At 47.1% G+C, this 14921-nt stretch overlaps 1 protein-coding gene across 6 annotated transcripts in view; it reads right to left on the minus strand.

Annotated features, from left to right (window-relative positions):
- The window catches only part of LOC118219558 (kinesin light chain 1-like), a 57329-nt gene that overhangs the window by 13114 nt on the left and 29294 nt on the right, over positions 1–14921 (minus strand). For 3 of the 6 annotated variants that reach the window (XM_035402787.1, XM_035402786.1, XM_035402789.1), the window contains exons 7-14: positions 13481–13582; positions 12042–12215; positions 9701–9800; positions 6448–6500; positions 5983–6050; positions 5330–5438; positions 4954–4962; positions 4533–4688 (exon numbers count right to left, since the gene is read on the minus strand). In XM_035402787.1, the coding sequence (XP_035258678.1) occupies positions 4533–4688; positions 4954–4962; positions 5330–5438; positions 5983–6050; positions 6448–6500; positions 9701–9800; positions 12042–12215; positions 13481–13582 (771 nt within the window). Of the gene's footprint in view, positions 1–4532; positions 4689–4953; positions 4963–5329; positions 5439–5982; positions 6051–6447; positions 6501–7807; positions 9149–9700; positions 9801–12041; positions 12216–13480; positions 13583–14921 lie in introns of those variants that run through there. The other 3 variants (XM_035402790.1, XM_035402788.1, XM_035402791.1) reach the window with 3 other exon arrangements.

The following is a 14921-nucleotide window of genomic DNA, read 5'->3' on the forward strand; positions in this document are numbered from 1 at the left end:
CTGACAGCACACTGCGTTCACCTCTGTACAAACACACGTCATCGGTGCCGAATGCACAGAATGAGTGTTGAAACAAGGAGAAGTTGTCTTACCCCACCACTTTGGGGAGGGGCGGGTTCTACTCTCTCAAATCCAGAAGAGGGCGCTGTGTCGACCCCACACTGCCACAGTACTGTATGACTTGGGTTTGAAATGAATTGCAGAGCCTCAACAGGGCGGGAAACTCGTTTGCAAGTTTAACAGGGAAAAATTCACATGTCAACAGGAATGCGAACCTGAAACCACAACTTTGTTTGATCAGAAAAGCACTACCCCGCCCTCTACTATGTAAACTTAGCTGGGCGTGGGGAGCAGTTATAGAAAATAGCAGAATGCATGCACAGGTTTGGCTCTCAGGACCAGACTGCTCTGTAGAGCCCGCCTGTTTCAGTGCATAAATCTGCTTGGCCTGGTATGATGGTCAAAGTGATTTCCAAGCTGAATCTGCATTTAATTTCCACAGATGACAAACATTAGCTCCACTCCAGTTCACTGAGAACCTTCCAGAACAGGAAGTGGACTGAAAAGGTGACCACTGGAACTTTGTATATAATCAACACAGTGCTCACCCCCATTACAGTCACAGCCTAGTAATTATCCCACGGATTCCGGTCTACCTCAATCCTATAATCTCAGAACCATCAGGGAGCTGGTACGGTATGTGCCATGTACGAAAAGGCACGACTCATTAATTAATGATCGGGTTACTATGCTACAATAGACAGAATGAGATAAATGGTAGAAAATGGCCAGCAAATGTAAGCCAATTCATTGTGATGCACCTTTAATAATTCTTCACATGACTACTGCTTCCCTTATTACTAATGCGATGAGAGAAACAGACACATGGTGATTCAGAGCACCCCAGAACACACCTTGGAAACAGCACACAAAGTCGCTGACCACGCCCATAAAACTCTACATTAATAAAGCTCCCTCCCTTTGAGTATGGCCTCAATCGCATCACCTAGAAAAGGTGCGCTCATTCCTAAATGTGTGACACACTATTAAAATAGAATGAATGAGTCTGAGCAAAACTCCTCTAATATGAATTAGAAGTATGTTATGACCTTCACGTGAGTTAATGAAAAACTACCTGGATAAAAATGTCCCAGAACTCCCCGGCACCGATGATGAGATCACCTTCCGATAAGCAACTATGCACAATACAGCCAAGACCTATTTGTGTGATCGACAACCCAACAAGCCAATCAGAGTCACTTAACAACTGGCTTGCACGTGTGGACCAGATTGTGAAATATCAAGCATCGAATTCTAGGAATTGTAATATTTGGATTGGTGGCAGAAATCCAAGTATCCCTGGAATTCTTTCATCCTTGAAACCATAATTACACCCCCCCCCCCCAAAAAAAAACACACACACAAAATAGAAGCGAATGAAATGGCGTAAGGAGCACCAGACTTTGTGGGAAGAGACAGAGGCACAGAGCTGGACTGATGTGGGAGCAGTGTGTCTGTGTGTCTGTCTGAACCATGGCAGACATGTCAAATAAAACAAATGCTTAATAAAGCACAAACAGCATGCTGACGAAACGCAGTGGGCTGCACATGCGTTGAGGAAAAGAGGGGTGAGGCTCGAGCAGGGGCGGGGCTAAGGGGTGGGACAAAGGGAGGGACAAGGGGAGGGGCAAGGGGCGGGGCAAGGGGAAGGGGGAGCAGGTTTGAGCCGAGCATCTTGGAAACGCACTCTCTGTCCAATCAGTGGGCAGGCCTCCCTCTGCGACTCAGTCATGGCTCGCTTGGATTCTCTTTCCCTCCCTCTCTCTCCCTCCCACTCCACTCTCCCACTTTCCCTCCCTCTCACTCCCTCCCACTCCCCTCCCTCTCCCTCTTTCCACCTCTTGCTCTCTCCCCCTGTCTATCCCTCCCTCCCTCCCTCTCTCCCTCTCATCCTCCCTCTCCCTCTCTACCTCCCTCTCACTCCCTCCCTCCCTCCCTCCCTCCCTCCCTCTCCACCTCTCCCTGCACTCAAATGCATAATTTAAACGGGGCTGCGGAGTGAAATGAAATAAAGGAACGCTGCGGCAGACAGGGCAGGACCGCAGGCCAGGAGTCAGAGACGCCCGTCACTAAGCCCCTCCCCTTCCTGTCCGAGCCGCTGGAGCGCCCCTCCATTTGCCACAGGCACTGAGGCGGGCAGCTAAGGGCAGATTAGCCGGCCCTGGAGATAAGGCCCCGGCTGCTTCTGAGCATGTCTCCATCTCCCAGGTAGAAAGCACCGCCTCTTATTTACACTCTTCTCTTTCTGGAGAAAGGGAGGGGGTCTGTCCAAAGGCCCGGCCCGGCCCAGCGTTTATTTTGGCCGGGGGACAATAGAACCCAAGGTATCGAGAGGGACGGTAAATTCCAGACTTTAAGCAGAGCTGCTAATAGATGCGTTTCGGCACTTGGACGCTCCCCAGGGAACGGGCCGGTGAGGGTCGCGGCTCTGAAAGGCGGCGGGCGAGCGGTTTTTTAGGCCGTAACTCGCGGGGAACGGCGGCCCGGCGCTCCAGCCAGGAGGCGGGGGGAGCGCTAAATCAACGGGATCACAGACGCGCAGCACAAAACAAGCAGGACGTTCAGCTGTCTAAAGAAAGAGACAGGCCATCGTAAAAAAAAGGGCCTTGGAAATGAATTCTGCTCAATATTACCAACAGCGTCTTGGATTCATGTTAACATTGAAAGAACAAGTTACAATATTTAATGTTTGCAAATATATTTTTTTAAACATCTTTGGGAGCTTCTTTGTTCAATTTTTAATTATGATTACATATGTTTTAGGCTTTTAGCAGTCACTTTTACCCAGAGCTTCCATTTTCACATACGGTCCATTTACACAGCTGGATATTTGATGAAGGAATTCAGGTCAAGTGATTTTCTGGAGGGTACAGTGACACATCATCACCCCATACGAGTTTTACCTCCCGTACGAGAGCTGAGGACCAGCACAGTCTGGACGAGAGCATTTCCAAGATGCACAACCGCCCCACAATCCCCCCACAGTTCCGTTACGATCTCTTTACGGCACCAGGAGAACTTAAAACATCACCATGGCGATGACATTGGACGGAAGATAGCAGTGGTTAAACAGACGATGCAAGTAAAACACGGATGAGGATCTGCCAGGACGTACAATCAGCTCGCAGCTTTCAGACACATCTCCAGCCGAAGGCTTAGAGAGGACAGCGAAGGCCACACACACAGGGGAATGCTGGGATTGTTTCGCGATCAACGCGCTTGGTCCCTACTCCAGGGAAAAATAAGGTGTGGTACCCTAAGTGTACATATCAAACCTGTGTTATACACTTACTGTATATGTAAACCTCAAGTCTCACTAATCTCCCAAAATCTCACAGCTTTTCAGTGGATTAGACAGTTAAATTGTCATATTTGAAGATCCAAATGAAATTAAATTGGTATAATTTAAAAAACAAGGTGTTATGCACATCTGGTTAAAAATTAATCGACACCCAAAGTTGGCTGAGTGGAGTGACACTCAGTAAAACACAGGTCTGTAATCACAAGCTACACAGGCACCAACTCCTATTACCCTTTTAAGCTTCTTAATATGGCCGCTGTAATCCTGTGCAGTCTAATAATGAGTTCGACTCCAATGTAATCCCAAATTCTTCAGATCCATTTTTTTTTAATTTATGTGCCGCTTTAGAAATGTGTGCACATTGGCCACATTCTCCCGGTACTGTGACGGATCAGAGCGCTGGCCAATCGAACGCGGGGTAATGTTCTCACGCTGCACTCCAGGGCTCTGATCCGTGTTAACATTCCCAAGCCAAAGAGGCGGCCATACGGCTCCATTAAAGTCCCGGGAATGTAATTTACTTGTCTTGGGGTTTTTTTTTTTTTTTCCCACACAGGCAGTAAATTTGCGGGAGGCGTTCGTCGGAGAAAATATGAGGCTCTGGACCGTGTCTGCATCAGCATACCGGAGCCTGCCCATCTGTCAGCACAGCGGCCGCAGACAAACGCGGAATATAATCAGCCAGGGTGCGCAATAACAGAGGCAGGGGGCGGGGACAAACCGCCAGTCACAGTGTGATGTATGGCTACCAGTCAAACTGACTGCCAGTCCAATGTAGCAGTGGGCCGCCAGGCTTAAAGAACTGGCCGTGGAATAACGTGCCTGCATTGATGGCCTTCCTTCGTGTTAGACCGGAGGATATGTTTTTATCGACGACAGTAATTATTTCTCATTTCTGTGTTAAATTTTTGTTAAAAAGTATATATGTGCAATACTTAACAAATATGTGATTAGATGATGTAACAATTACAATGATTGGTTCAGGTCAGCGGCCAATCAGTCACAGATAACATATTGTGAGCTCAATTTCAGATGAAATGAAATAATGCCAGATTCTCCCATTGCTACTGTACTGGGTGGTTCCGCTGTCCTGCTAAGCATGCTGGGAATCGTAGTTTTTAATAAGGGGCAAGGGGGTGGGGGATTGAGAGTGTAGTGGATTTGTACTCACCCCTGTCCACTCTACTCCCATACTCACTTCCTCCCCAGTCTCCGAGCTGCTCTCGTACTTGACGCTGGCGGCCATGTTGTCCCGGCTCCTCCTCCTCTCTCCCTCCCCATCCTTCAGGATCTCCACCACCCGCGACTGATTAACGGGGTCAGTGCCCTAAGGGGAGACACGTAGGCACACGTGCACACACACACGCACACACACACACACACACACACACGGAAACACAAACACACACACACAAACAATCACAATACCATCCCTGTTCTGGATCAAGTGCAGTACTATTTGCATAGATGTGCATGTCCAGAGAGCTGGGGTGTGGCAGCGATCATGGTTGACTGCAGCACTAGTGATGCACTGATGTTAGTCAGGGTTAATGCGGTACGCAGCTCCGTCTGCGAGAGATCAAAGGACTTACTGTGGTGCTCTGGACCCCACGCAAGCAAGGGAGAAAGAGAGGCAAGATCAGATCAACGGCTCATCAACGAGGCTGCTCAATTAGCACAGGTCCTTAACGAGGCTGCTCAGTTAGCACAGGTCCTTAACGAGGGCGCTCAATTAACGCAGCACAACTACGCCAAGTATCAGAGAAAGGTGGTTCTAGACGCCATTAAAGTTCCTGGGACTGATACAGAATCTTGAGTCAGTAGCATTCTATGCCTGACTGGCAGCCCCCCAGTGCTCAAACAGCAGTTCTCTCAGGACAGTCAGACCCAGCCTGAGCCCCCCCCCCCCCCCCCTGCACAGTGGTGGCTGAGAGGTCAGGGAATGGGACAGGCTCCCCTAAAACCGACCTGCTTGCGGGACCGCATGGCGCACTCCTCCAGGGTTTCGGCTGCCTCAATCTTGCCCTGGCGACGGTACAGCGCCCCCAGGTTCCGCAGGGTGGTGTTCACTGTGGGGCTGCAGGGGGAACACGCACACACACACACACACACACACAGACACAGACACGTGCACACAGACACACACAGACACACGCACACACACACACACACACACACACACACGCACACACACACACACACGCACACACACACACACACACACACACACACACACACACACACACACACAGACACACACGCACACAGACACACACACACACACACACGCACACAGACACACACACAGACACACACACACACACACACAGACACACAGACACACACACACACAGACACAGACACACACAGACACACGCACACAAACACACACACAGACACACGCACACAGACACACACACACACACACATGCACAGACACACACACACACACACACACACACACACACACACACACACAGACACACGCACACAGACACAGACACGTGCACATGGGTAAATTGAGTACATCACGATGTTAACACACTCATTTTAACGTATAATAAATACAAATAATGAAAAATAAATACTCATGACATCATTAGTAATCATCATTTTTTTACCTGTTGACCTTGCAGGCTTTGTACCAGCCGCCATACTCGCCATAATGGGAGCTGTCTCTGTGTTTGCCCTGGAAGTGACATCAGCGTGAGGCGGAGAGCAGGGTCAGGAGAGAGAAAAGCTTTTACAAACCACTGTAGGCAACACCCCCCCCCCCCCCCGCCTCCTCCCCCGCCCTCAAAACATTGTGATACCACAACCCCCCATTTTTTTAAACACTTTAAGGTGTGAGATCACAAATACATGATCAGAATGTTCTTAACTGAAAATTCTAATGCTGATGTAACAATCGCTACTGGCAACTGAATGCAAGAGTGCTAGTTCTAGAACACAGACAATTTTGAAAAAACATTCAAAACAGACCCACTCTTCAAAGGGCTGAGTGAGGGAGGAGAAAGCGGAATGTCTGCTTTCAGGTAAAAAAAAAAATAAAAAATAAAAAAAGGTGGCGCTGACTCTGCACTTACCTTGCTCATCTCCTCTCTCTCCTCAGCGTGCATCCAGATGGGCTTGTTCTCCGCTGCAAGCAAACAGACGAGACCGGTGACAGGTGACAGGTGACAGGCGTAGCGTACACAAAGGCCTCCACACAGCGCTGCACCCCGGTGACACCCCCACCGAGAAACCTGCCTGTCTGCATTTTTATCCAGAAAAGTTCACTGCCAAGTCCTGTGCGAGCACCCTACGGGCCCTGCCACGACAAGACCTGGGTCAAATACTTCACGTGAAATTCGGTAAACCTGGAGATGGAAAGAGTCAAAACTGCGGTCCTGGAGGGCCGCGGGGTCTACTAGTTTTCTCAACACACAAGGTTCATTTAAGTTATTGATTGGCTGAAGAATAGACACACAATGTTCTCAAAGCCTTAATTGGAAGCGAATTGAAAGGAAAATAAAAAAACGTGAAGACACTGCGGCCCCCTGGGAATTCAGTCTTACACCCCTGCTTCAGACAAAACAATAAAGAACTCTCAAGATTATTAATTATCTGACCCTGGGCCTGTCCAAAACGTCCAATTTGTGTTTTTATCGACAGGTCTACGCCCTGACCGTGCTCCTGAGCCTCACTGCACCACAGCTTTCTCTGTCTCTGACATTTCGACCGGATCTTTTAGCACATTTGTCTCAACTCTGGTGCGAGCCGTTCGCAGGAAAACAATTAAGCCGAGGAAGAACAAAGAAAAGCAAACAGCGGCACACTTTTTATGCTATTATTATGAGAAACGACGCGTCGACTGCACGCACATTTTTAAATAATTTATCGTCACGGTGACAAAAGAGAAGCAGCGTGTGAGAGTGAGCTTGCGCTTCACAGCAAGAGAATTTAAATCTCAGCCCCCCCCCCCCCCCAGCCATTTCAGGCCCAGACTGCTTCAGTCAGGACAGCCGAATCTGGCGTGCCTCTTCAGAGAGGAGGTATCCCGGTGGATTTATCATGAAACGAGCCGTCCGGCGCGTCTTCCGCATGAGTAACCCGCATGATTCGGCTCGTATCCAATCACAGGGCTTGTACACGGAACAGAGGACGGAGGTGTCACACAGGCCGTGATTGAAACATTTTAATGGAGCTCGACACAAAATGAAATCGAGGCAGACGGTTTTTTTCCAGGTCTGATCAAAGAAACTGGTTATGACAGCGTAGCAGAAAAAGACACTCACACAGTCCATCACACTTCCGCACACAAACAGCTCACTGTTCGCCCAACATGCAACATGAATGCTTTGATCAGAAATGTAGCTTGTAACACAATTTCTAAAAAAAAAAAATTAAAAAAAAAAGTAGTGTCCTGAAACAATATATTTTCATAAAAGAATGTAATCAAAATAAAAATGATGTGAAACAGTACAAATGAATGCCAAATTAACAAAAGGTGATAAAAAAATAGTAATCAACTGTAAATGAAAATGAAATGGAAAACAAATTATACATGACATACAAAAGCTGTACCCTAGCAAATACAGGCAGTTTGCTTTGCTTTAACGGAAAAGTTCATTTTAACCATAACCATCTGACACAGAGAAAAAAAAATCATATAAATGTCTGAAAAAAAGTTATTTAACATTAAAATACCACAATACAGAAACCAGGAATCAAGACTAAACCTTTTTTAAAGATAAGTCACAGCTTTTAAGTGACAGCAAAATAATCGGTAACACTTTGCATGAACAATATGTCATAAAGACTATATAATGCTGAAATAATTACATACAAGCTGACCCCAGCATAATGCAGCTCACAACAAGCATGGCACCACTGTCAAAATGCATGTAGAAAATCTTATAAAAACAGTTTCGAAAATAATTGTAAAAAAGTGATTGTGGCATACGTTATGTCACTGTAGTTACATATACCACAAGCTGTAGTATGCTGTAGTGACTGCTTATCACAGCAGTTATGGCACACTTATGACACTGGAATGTTGGCTTCATAGCGAACAGTTCAGGCGAAGCATTTCCAAATAATCTCACAGAATCAAGTACCCAATACACATAGCAAGTACATGTTTATGGAAGCATTTGTGCTTCTCCAGCACATTCCCCTACTTGGACTTAATCACCATTATACCTAAAGGACTGCAGCTGACAAGAAAAACAACCTCCACCCATATACACCACTGTACATAGCCCTACCCTTGTCATCAACAGCTTCATGAGTTAGCTTTAAGGCAACTTTGCACGCAGTCTGATATGACACTTCCTCATTCATTAAAGGGTCTCTGTGTTTTTACAGGGTTATATTTTTAATGCAGGTAACAGGTGACTGGGGCATGAAGTGCCACTCACACCTGGCTCAAATACTTCATTTGAACATTATTTATTCTACCAACATTATGAACAGAATTCTGTCAGATGCTAGCATATATTTAAGTCAGTCAAATCTTTGGCTGAAAATTCTCAGGGATCCACAGAAAGTGAATGTAAATAGTTGAAGGTGCACATGTATGCAAATGCATATTTGATCCAAGTCTGGCAACTTTAACCTCAGGAGTTGAAAAAAAAAGGAGAGAAAAAACCAGCCCAACTTCATGTGTATCAATGCAGCAGATGGGGGGGGGAAAATCCAGGTAATTTCTTCAGCCCAGGTGAACTTCCTGAAGTTTGGAGGATAAAGCCACACAGGCTCCGCCCCCAGAGCACCGTCCATTTTAAACGGCGGGGCGTCCCCTGGCTGTTTTAAAAGGACAGGTTAATCTCGCTGAGGGAGCACATGCAGCTGGGGGGTTGGGGGTGGGGGGGGGGGTCAGTTTTAGACAGGGAGGGGTTACTGCTGGAGGGGTGCGGCTGTGACTTTAAACACCTGCGTTAAACTTCCCCGCTCCGTTCCTGTAGCCTAACGTAAACGCAACACACAGAATTACAATCAATAAAGACTGCCGTTTGGCCAGAACCATTTTAACGTTCGGTGTACTTTAACCCTTTAGAAGCCAGTAAACTATCTTGCTCATTACTGACCGTTTCAAATAGGAACGCCGATTTTTACCAATATTAAGGCTCACAACAAAAATAGTTTTCCTGTATATGACCCTCTCCTTTCATATGACTTTATTTGTTTGGTTTTAAATGTTAGTAATGCTTGGAATAAAGCGTTCTCAGGTATCGCAAAAAAAACGGCATTAAAATTTTCTCTGCATCAAAAGAGTTCACATATTTCAGATTCATATTTGACCCAGGTCTTGATTTTGGCCAGATATTGAAATTATCATAATTAGGTTTTGCTTACCATCCACTGAGCCAAACTCTTTCTCGTGGGCGCGGGTGAGAATCTCCTTGTACAGAACTTCAGCCTCCTTGTACTTCCCCTGTTTCAGGTAACAGGAAGCCTGGAGGACAGAGAGAGGAAAAAATTCACCATCAGATTAACCATTCAGGGAGCTCAGAATCACAGCGTTCGATCCGCGAACACAGATCCACCATTTAGAGAGCTCAGAATCACAGTGTTCGATCCGCGAACACAGATCCACCATTTAGAGAGTTCGGAATTACAGTGTTCCATCCACAGACACAGATTCACCATTTCGAGAGCTCGGAATTACAGCTTTCCGTCTCCAGACAGCATATTTTTAGCACAGAGGCATCAAGCAATCCCACACGATTGCATTCTTCTGTTTTGCATCCAAGGAAGTATAAAGGTGTGAAGAATTAATTCCAGGTCCTTGACAAACACAGCCATGACAAAGAGCTTTGCCATTTCAGTAAGCGGTTCTTGATGTAAATGCCAGACAGAACCCCATAACTCTGATCTTGCCATATGCACGTTAGACAGAGATAGTTGTTCCACGTTTGGTGAACGAGCGGCATTTTCACTGTGCTGAACAGAGAGAGAAAGAACTGCACGTCACACTTTCCCGAATAGAGCTTCACAGTCCAACTGATGGGTTTAATGAGAAAGGCGTTTGGTGTCTGCATTGCCGGCGTTTTGAGATGCAGCTCTGACCTTGTGTGTGACGCTCTACCGCAGCGCTGGTAGAGGCAGAAGGAGAAACTCATTTTCTCCGGGCCTCCGCGATAAAGCCCTGATAATTTAAAACGCCGCGGATGGCGACTGTTTTATTCCGGAACCGTACAGAACGTTCACGACCCAATCTTCTCCCTTCGGTTTCGAGCTCCGGGTCACGTTCAGAGCTCTTCAGCGGCCCACGCGAGGGTGACGCCGTCAGCATTTACCACCACCGAAAAAGACTTCACCAACAAGATCTGAGCCTCAGTCAGAACACTGTTTCGTTCAATTTTGATCAAGGCCTTGAGCCTGTGGTACGAGAACAACCAGTCCCGAGCAAAAGGGTTGTTCAAAAGGACGTGACGCTGACTCAAAATGTTCTGGCCCTTATCTAACACCCCACTGACGATCAGATCGGGGTCTAACGTGCAAATGAAGGATTTTAACTCACTTTAGATGCTGGTAAAATGAAATAACTGTCATTTTGGGGGCTGACACAGCTGGCGATGTACAGGATGACACGCTCAGTCCCAGCAGCGAGGCGTCAGACGGCATTACCTCACGGCGCGACCGCCATCGACTTCACGGGGCTCGCGAAACTGATTGATCCGCCCACTTCCACCAGATTTACACGCAGCTGCAATTACACCCACAGCCCCTGGAGGAATGAGCTAAACATGCTCACCGGAGGAATCCCACGAGACCAGGCGTTCACTGAGTCAACACGCCATTGCAAAGCAGAATAACACACTGAGGGAAGAGTCTGAGGCTTCACGCTTTCTGCTTCCTTTCTTTATATTATCAACGCTATTTGGCTTTATTATGAATGCTTTAAAGCATTTTTTTTTGTGTTGTTTTGTTTTTTCTAGTCCATGGAACATGGTTACCACGGAAGGCGATCTCCATGCCAACAGCTCTGTACCGTGAGACGGCCCTGCTGTTGATGGTGCTGATGGAGGTTGTTGCAAAGCCTCCTGGGATAGATTCTGAAAGGAAAAGGTCTGGAGCACAAGGACGCAAGATGAGCCCTTTAATGGTGCGAAATGAAACTGGCGTGTTTCGACCCTACTGCGTCTTCATCAGAGTCATATAAAAGGGATGGCTCACCCCACCATACAGTTAGAAGGCACCTGTGGGCTCTCTCTCTCTCTCTCTCTCTCTCCATCTCCCTCCTACTCATTCTCTCATTCTCACACACTCTCCCCTCTCCCTCCCTCCTTCCATCCCTCTCCCTCTGTCATCGTGTTTCCATTCTCTCTCATTTTCTCCTCCTTCCTCTCTACCCCGCTCTATGTATTTTTCTCTTTTTCTCTCCCCCACTCATATCAAACACCTCCTTTCTCTTCCACTGTACCACTCTTCCTGCTTGTTCTCCCCCCTCCCCCTCTCCAACTATCCCACTCCCGCTCCCACTTCCCCTCCCTCACTCCTTCTCTCTCCCTCACCAGAGCTCAAAACATTTTTTTCCAAGGAGCTGATGTGCCCCAAAGCTGAAAGATTAAGGGGCACACTAATGCATTCTAATTAGAGCATATGTTCCAAAATGATTCTTCCAGTTCCAGCGCACACCAGTTATTCAGGAGCACGTGCTCCTAAAACAGGAGCTCTGCAGGGCCCGGCTCACCAGGTTGTTCTTGGTCTTGGCCACGTTGGGGTCGTCGGGGCCCAGTCGGCACTGGTAGATCTCCAGGGCCCGGCAGTAGTAGTACTCCACCTCCTCGTACTTGCCCTGGTTCTGGCACAGCAGCGCCAGGTTGTTCAGCTGCTTGGCCACGTCCGGGTGGTCCTTGCCCAGCACCTGAACACAGAAACCCAGGTAAACTTTACAGTTGGACAGTCCTCAACACACTGAATTCAGCCTCTGATAACAAGCTTTCACTTTCCACTTTTTTACTTCTGGCTGACAAAATGAGTTTTCCTGATGAGATTACAGCAGCAAATGTTGTTGTCAGTGTTGTCATGTAAAACTGTGTTTTTCCTTGCAGGCTCTGACTCAATTAAGAAGCATGTGCTTCGGATGGCCAACTAATCACTTTCCCTGGGTGTTCAATCCCAAACATACTGACTTATGTACTGACTTCCAATTGATTTCCAGGGTCAATTAAATAACAACCTAAACGCTTGAACTCTTTAAAAATTGACCCCGCTCTTAGATTACCCCCTAAGATTTTCTGCTCGCGAATCAATACGTGTCCACAAAAAGGCAAATAGTTTCATCTCCGAATGTGGAATACGGAATGCTGATTCACAGTATTCCGAATTCCACCCCCCCCCCAAACCTCCCACTCTGCTCCATATGGGAGCGGTTATTAAATTTCTGTAGTTTCCACTATTAATCCTTCCCATTTCCCCTGGTTGGAGGCTTCAACGGATGCCTCTGATCCGCACTAAAACAGTAATTGGATATTTATGGAAATCGTCGTGAAATGGAATATAGATTTTTGTTTTTCCGGGGGCGGGTGCTGTAAATTACACCCCCTCCCTGTCGAGCAGAGCCAGAGTGCTGCTCTTATCGATGCCACAGATGTTAATCCTGACCAGACACCTTCCGGTCGCAAGCCAAGGGTGGGGGGGGTTGGGGGGGGCTGTGATTGCGGAGTAGGGGGGTAGCAATTGCATAAAGCACATGTGATTTTAAGAACTACATTTGCTGCTGCCAAAAGGGCACTGTTGCCGTCTCAGAGCAGGGGGGCACACGTGCCAGGACACAGAAAACACTTCTCTCTGCCTCACCTTTTCTACAGGCACCATCGTGAGTGGTCTGCTTAAAGGGACAGTTCTCTTTCTGGGGTTTCTGATATTACTTCATGTTTAGTGCATATTTTAGATATTTCACCTATTTCCGAGAAGAGAATTTTCTGACTACCAGAGTATAGGGGTACTTGGAGGGTTTGTAATCGAAAGCAAGAACATACACTACAAGTCATTGAAAAACAGTCCGGGCCAATCAAAAACGTACACTTAAAGCTGACACGGCATCCAAAAAAACCCAGAAAGTGAACTGTCCCTTTAAATGTAAATAAGTGGGTGTGGCTCGTGACTCCTCCCCCTGTGAGTTTTTACCTTTTCTCTGATCTCCAGGGCTCTCTTGCAGAGAGGCTCCGCCTCCTTGTACTTGCCCCTCTTCCCGTACAGCACGGCCAGGTTGTTCAGTGTGGCAGCCACCTGTAGCAGACGGGAGCACAGGGTAGCGGTTAGCAACCCTCTCAAATCTGGAACATGGACTGAAGTAAAAAGGGCTGTCCCAGGTTCTCAGTCCGCAGTGCAGTTATCCAGCTGGCTCAGTAATTCTGCTTTGTGGTACAGGCGCCTGGATAACAATTGTATGTATGAGTAAAGGTGAGTATGTGTCCCAGTCGTAGGACTGAAAGCCAATACTGTGTGCCACGTGAAGGCGTGTCATTTAGAGGAAATCTGTCTCTGGGGAGCACGGAGCTCTGACATCAGCAAGGTCACGACCCCGAGGTGCAGCGAGAGGCTCTGTGACAGCACTCCGCCTCAACACCCCCCCCCCCCCCACCCCGACCCCCCCACAAATCATCTCTGCCCCCGTGGTCTTTAAGGACGAATACCATCTTTGATTTAAAAATTCTCTTTTGAATTTATTTATTTATACGCATTTTTATTTATTTATTTTTAAATAACCTTTGCCCTCAGGGGTGCCGTGGTTTACTGGAACACACGATAATCGATGGCTTTGATTTCTCTCAGGCAGCACGCGAGGGCCAGAGAGATGGCGGTAATGGATGATGTTCATGTTTAGGAGATCAATGAGGTGGGGGGAAAAAAATCCATGCAGGGATAAATCTAAGTGAAGAATGTATAAAAAACGTGCTGACAAACTAAAAACTGCAGTCTGCACATTTGTATCTTAACATACTTAGGGGATGAAGTGGGGGGGAAAGAACAGCCCCCCCCCCCCCCCCCCACCCACCCCCCCCCCCCCCACACACACACACACCGGTAATACCCTCCCTACATTTAACCTGTGGGCTACAGCCAAGTGCACTGTACATTATTACATTACAGTCATTTAACAGAGGCTCCTATCCACAGCAGCCTACATGCAGGATGATCACATCTGCCCGAGTTACATGAGCAGCGGAGTCAGACCCTGCCAACAGCACTCCCAGCGAAGCGAGTGTGCACACAACATCACTAAAGCACTCCACCCTTTGAAGAGCAGCTTTTTTTGGAATGTTTTCTTTTTCACAATTCTACGTCAGTGTTCCAGAGTGTTCTTTCAATCAACAGTAGTGATTGTTACATCAGCATTAGAATGTTCAGTCAACAACATTCTAATCACATATGTGATTTTGCACCTTAAAGGGGCTAATGTAAGTCACCAACGCTAAGAAAGCGCCAACAATACAAATCCTGAATACACACAGATTATGTCCACAACAAACCCTGAGAAGAAAAACACCTAAATCTACCTACATTTTTATTAAAGCCTAACCTGAACTATTCCCTGCAGTATAAGGACAGTATATGTGCATTGTAC

The sequence above is a fragment of the Anguilla anguilla genome, chromosome 2, assembly GCF_013347855.1.
Source record: "Anguilla anguilla isolate fAngAng1 chromosome 2, fAngAng1.pri, whole genome shotgun sequence".
In the NCBI taxonomy this organism is placed as follows: domain Eukaryota; kingdom Metazoa; phylum Chordata; class Actinopteri; order Anguilliformes; family Anguillidae; genus Anguilla; species Anguilla anguilla.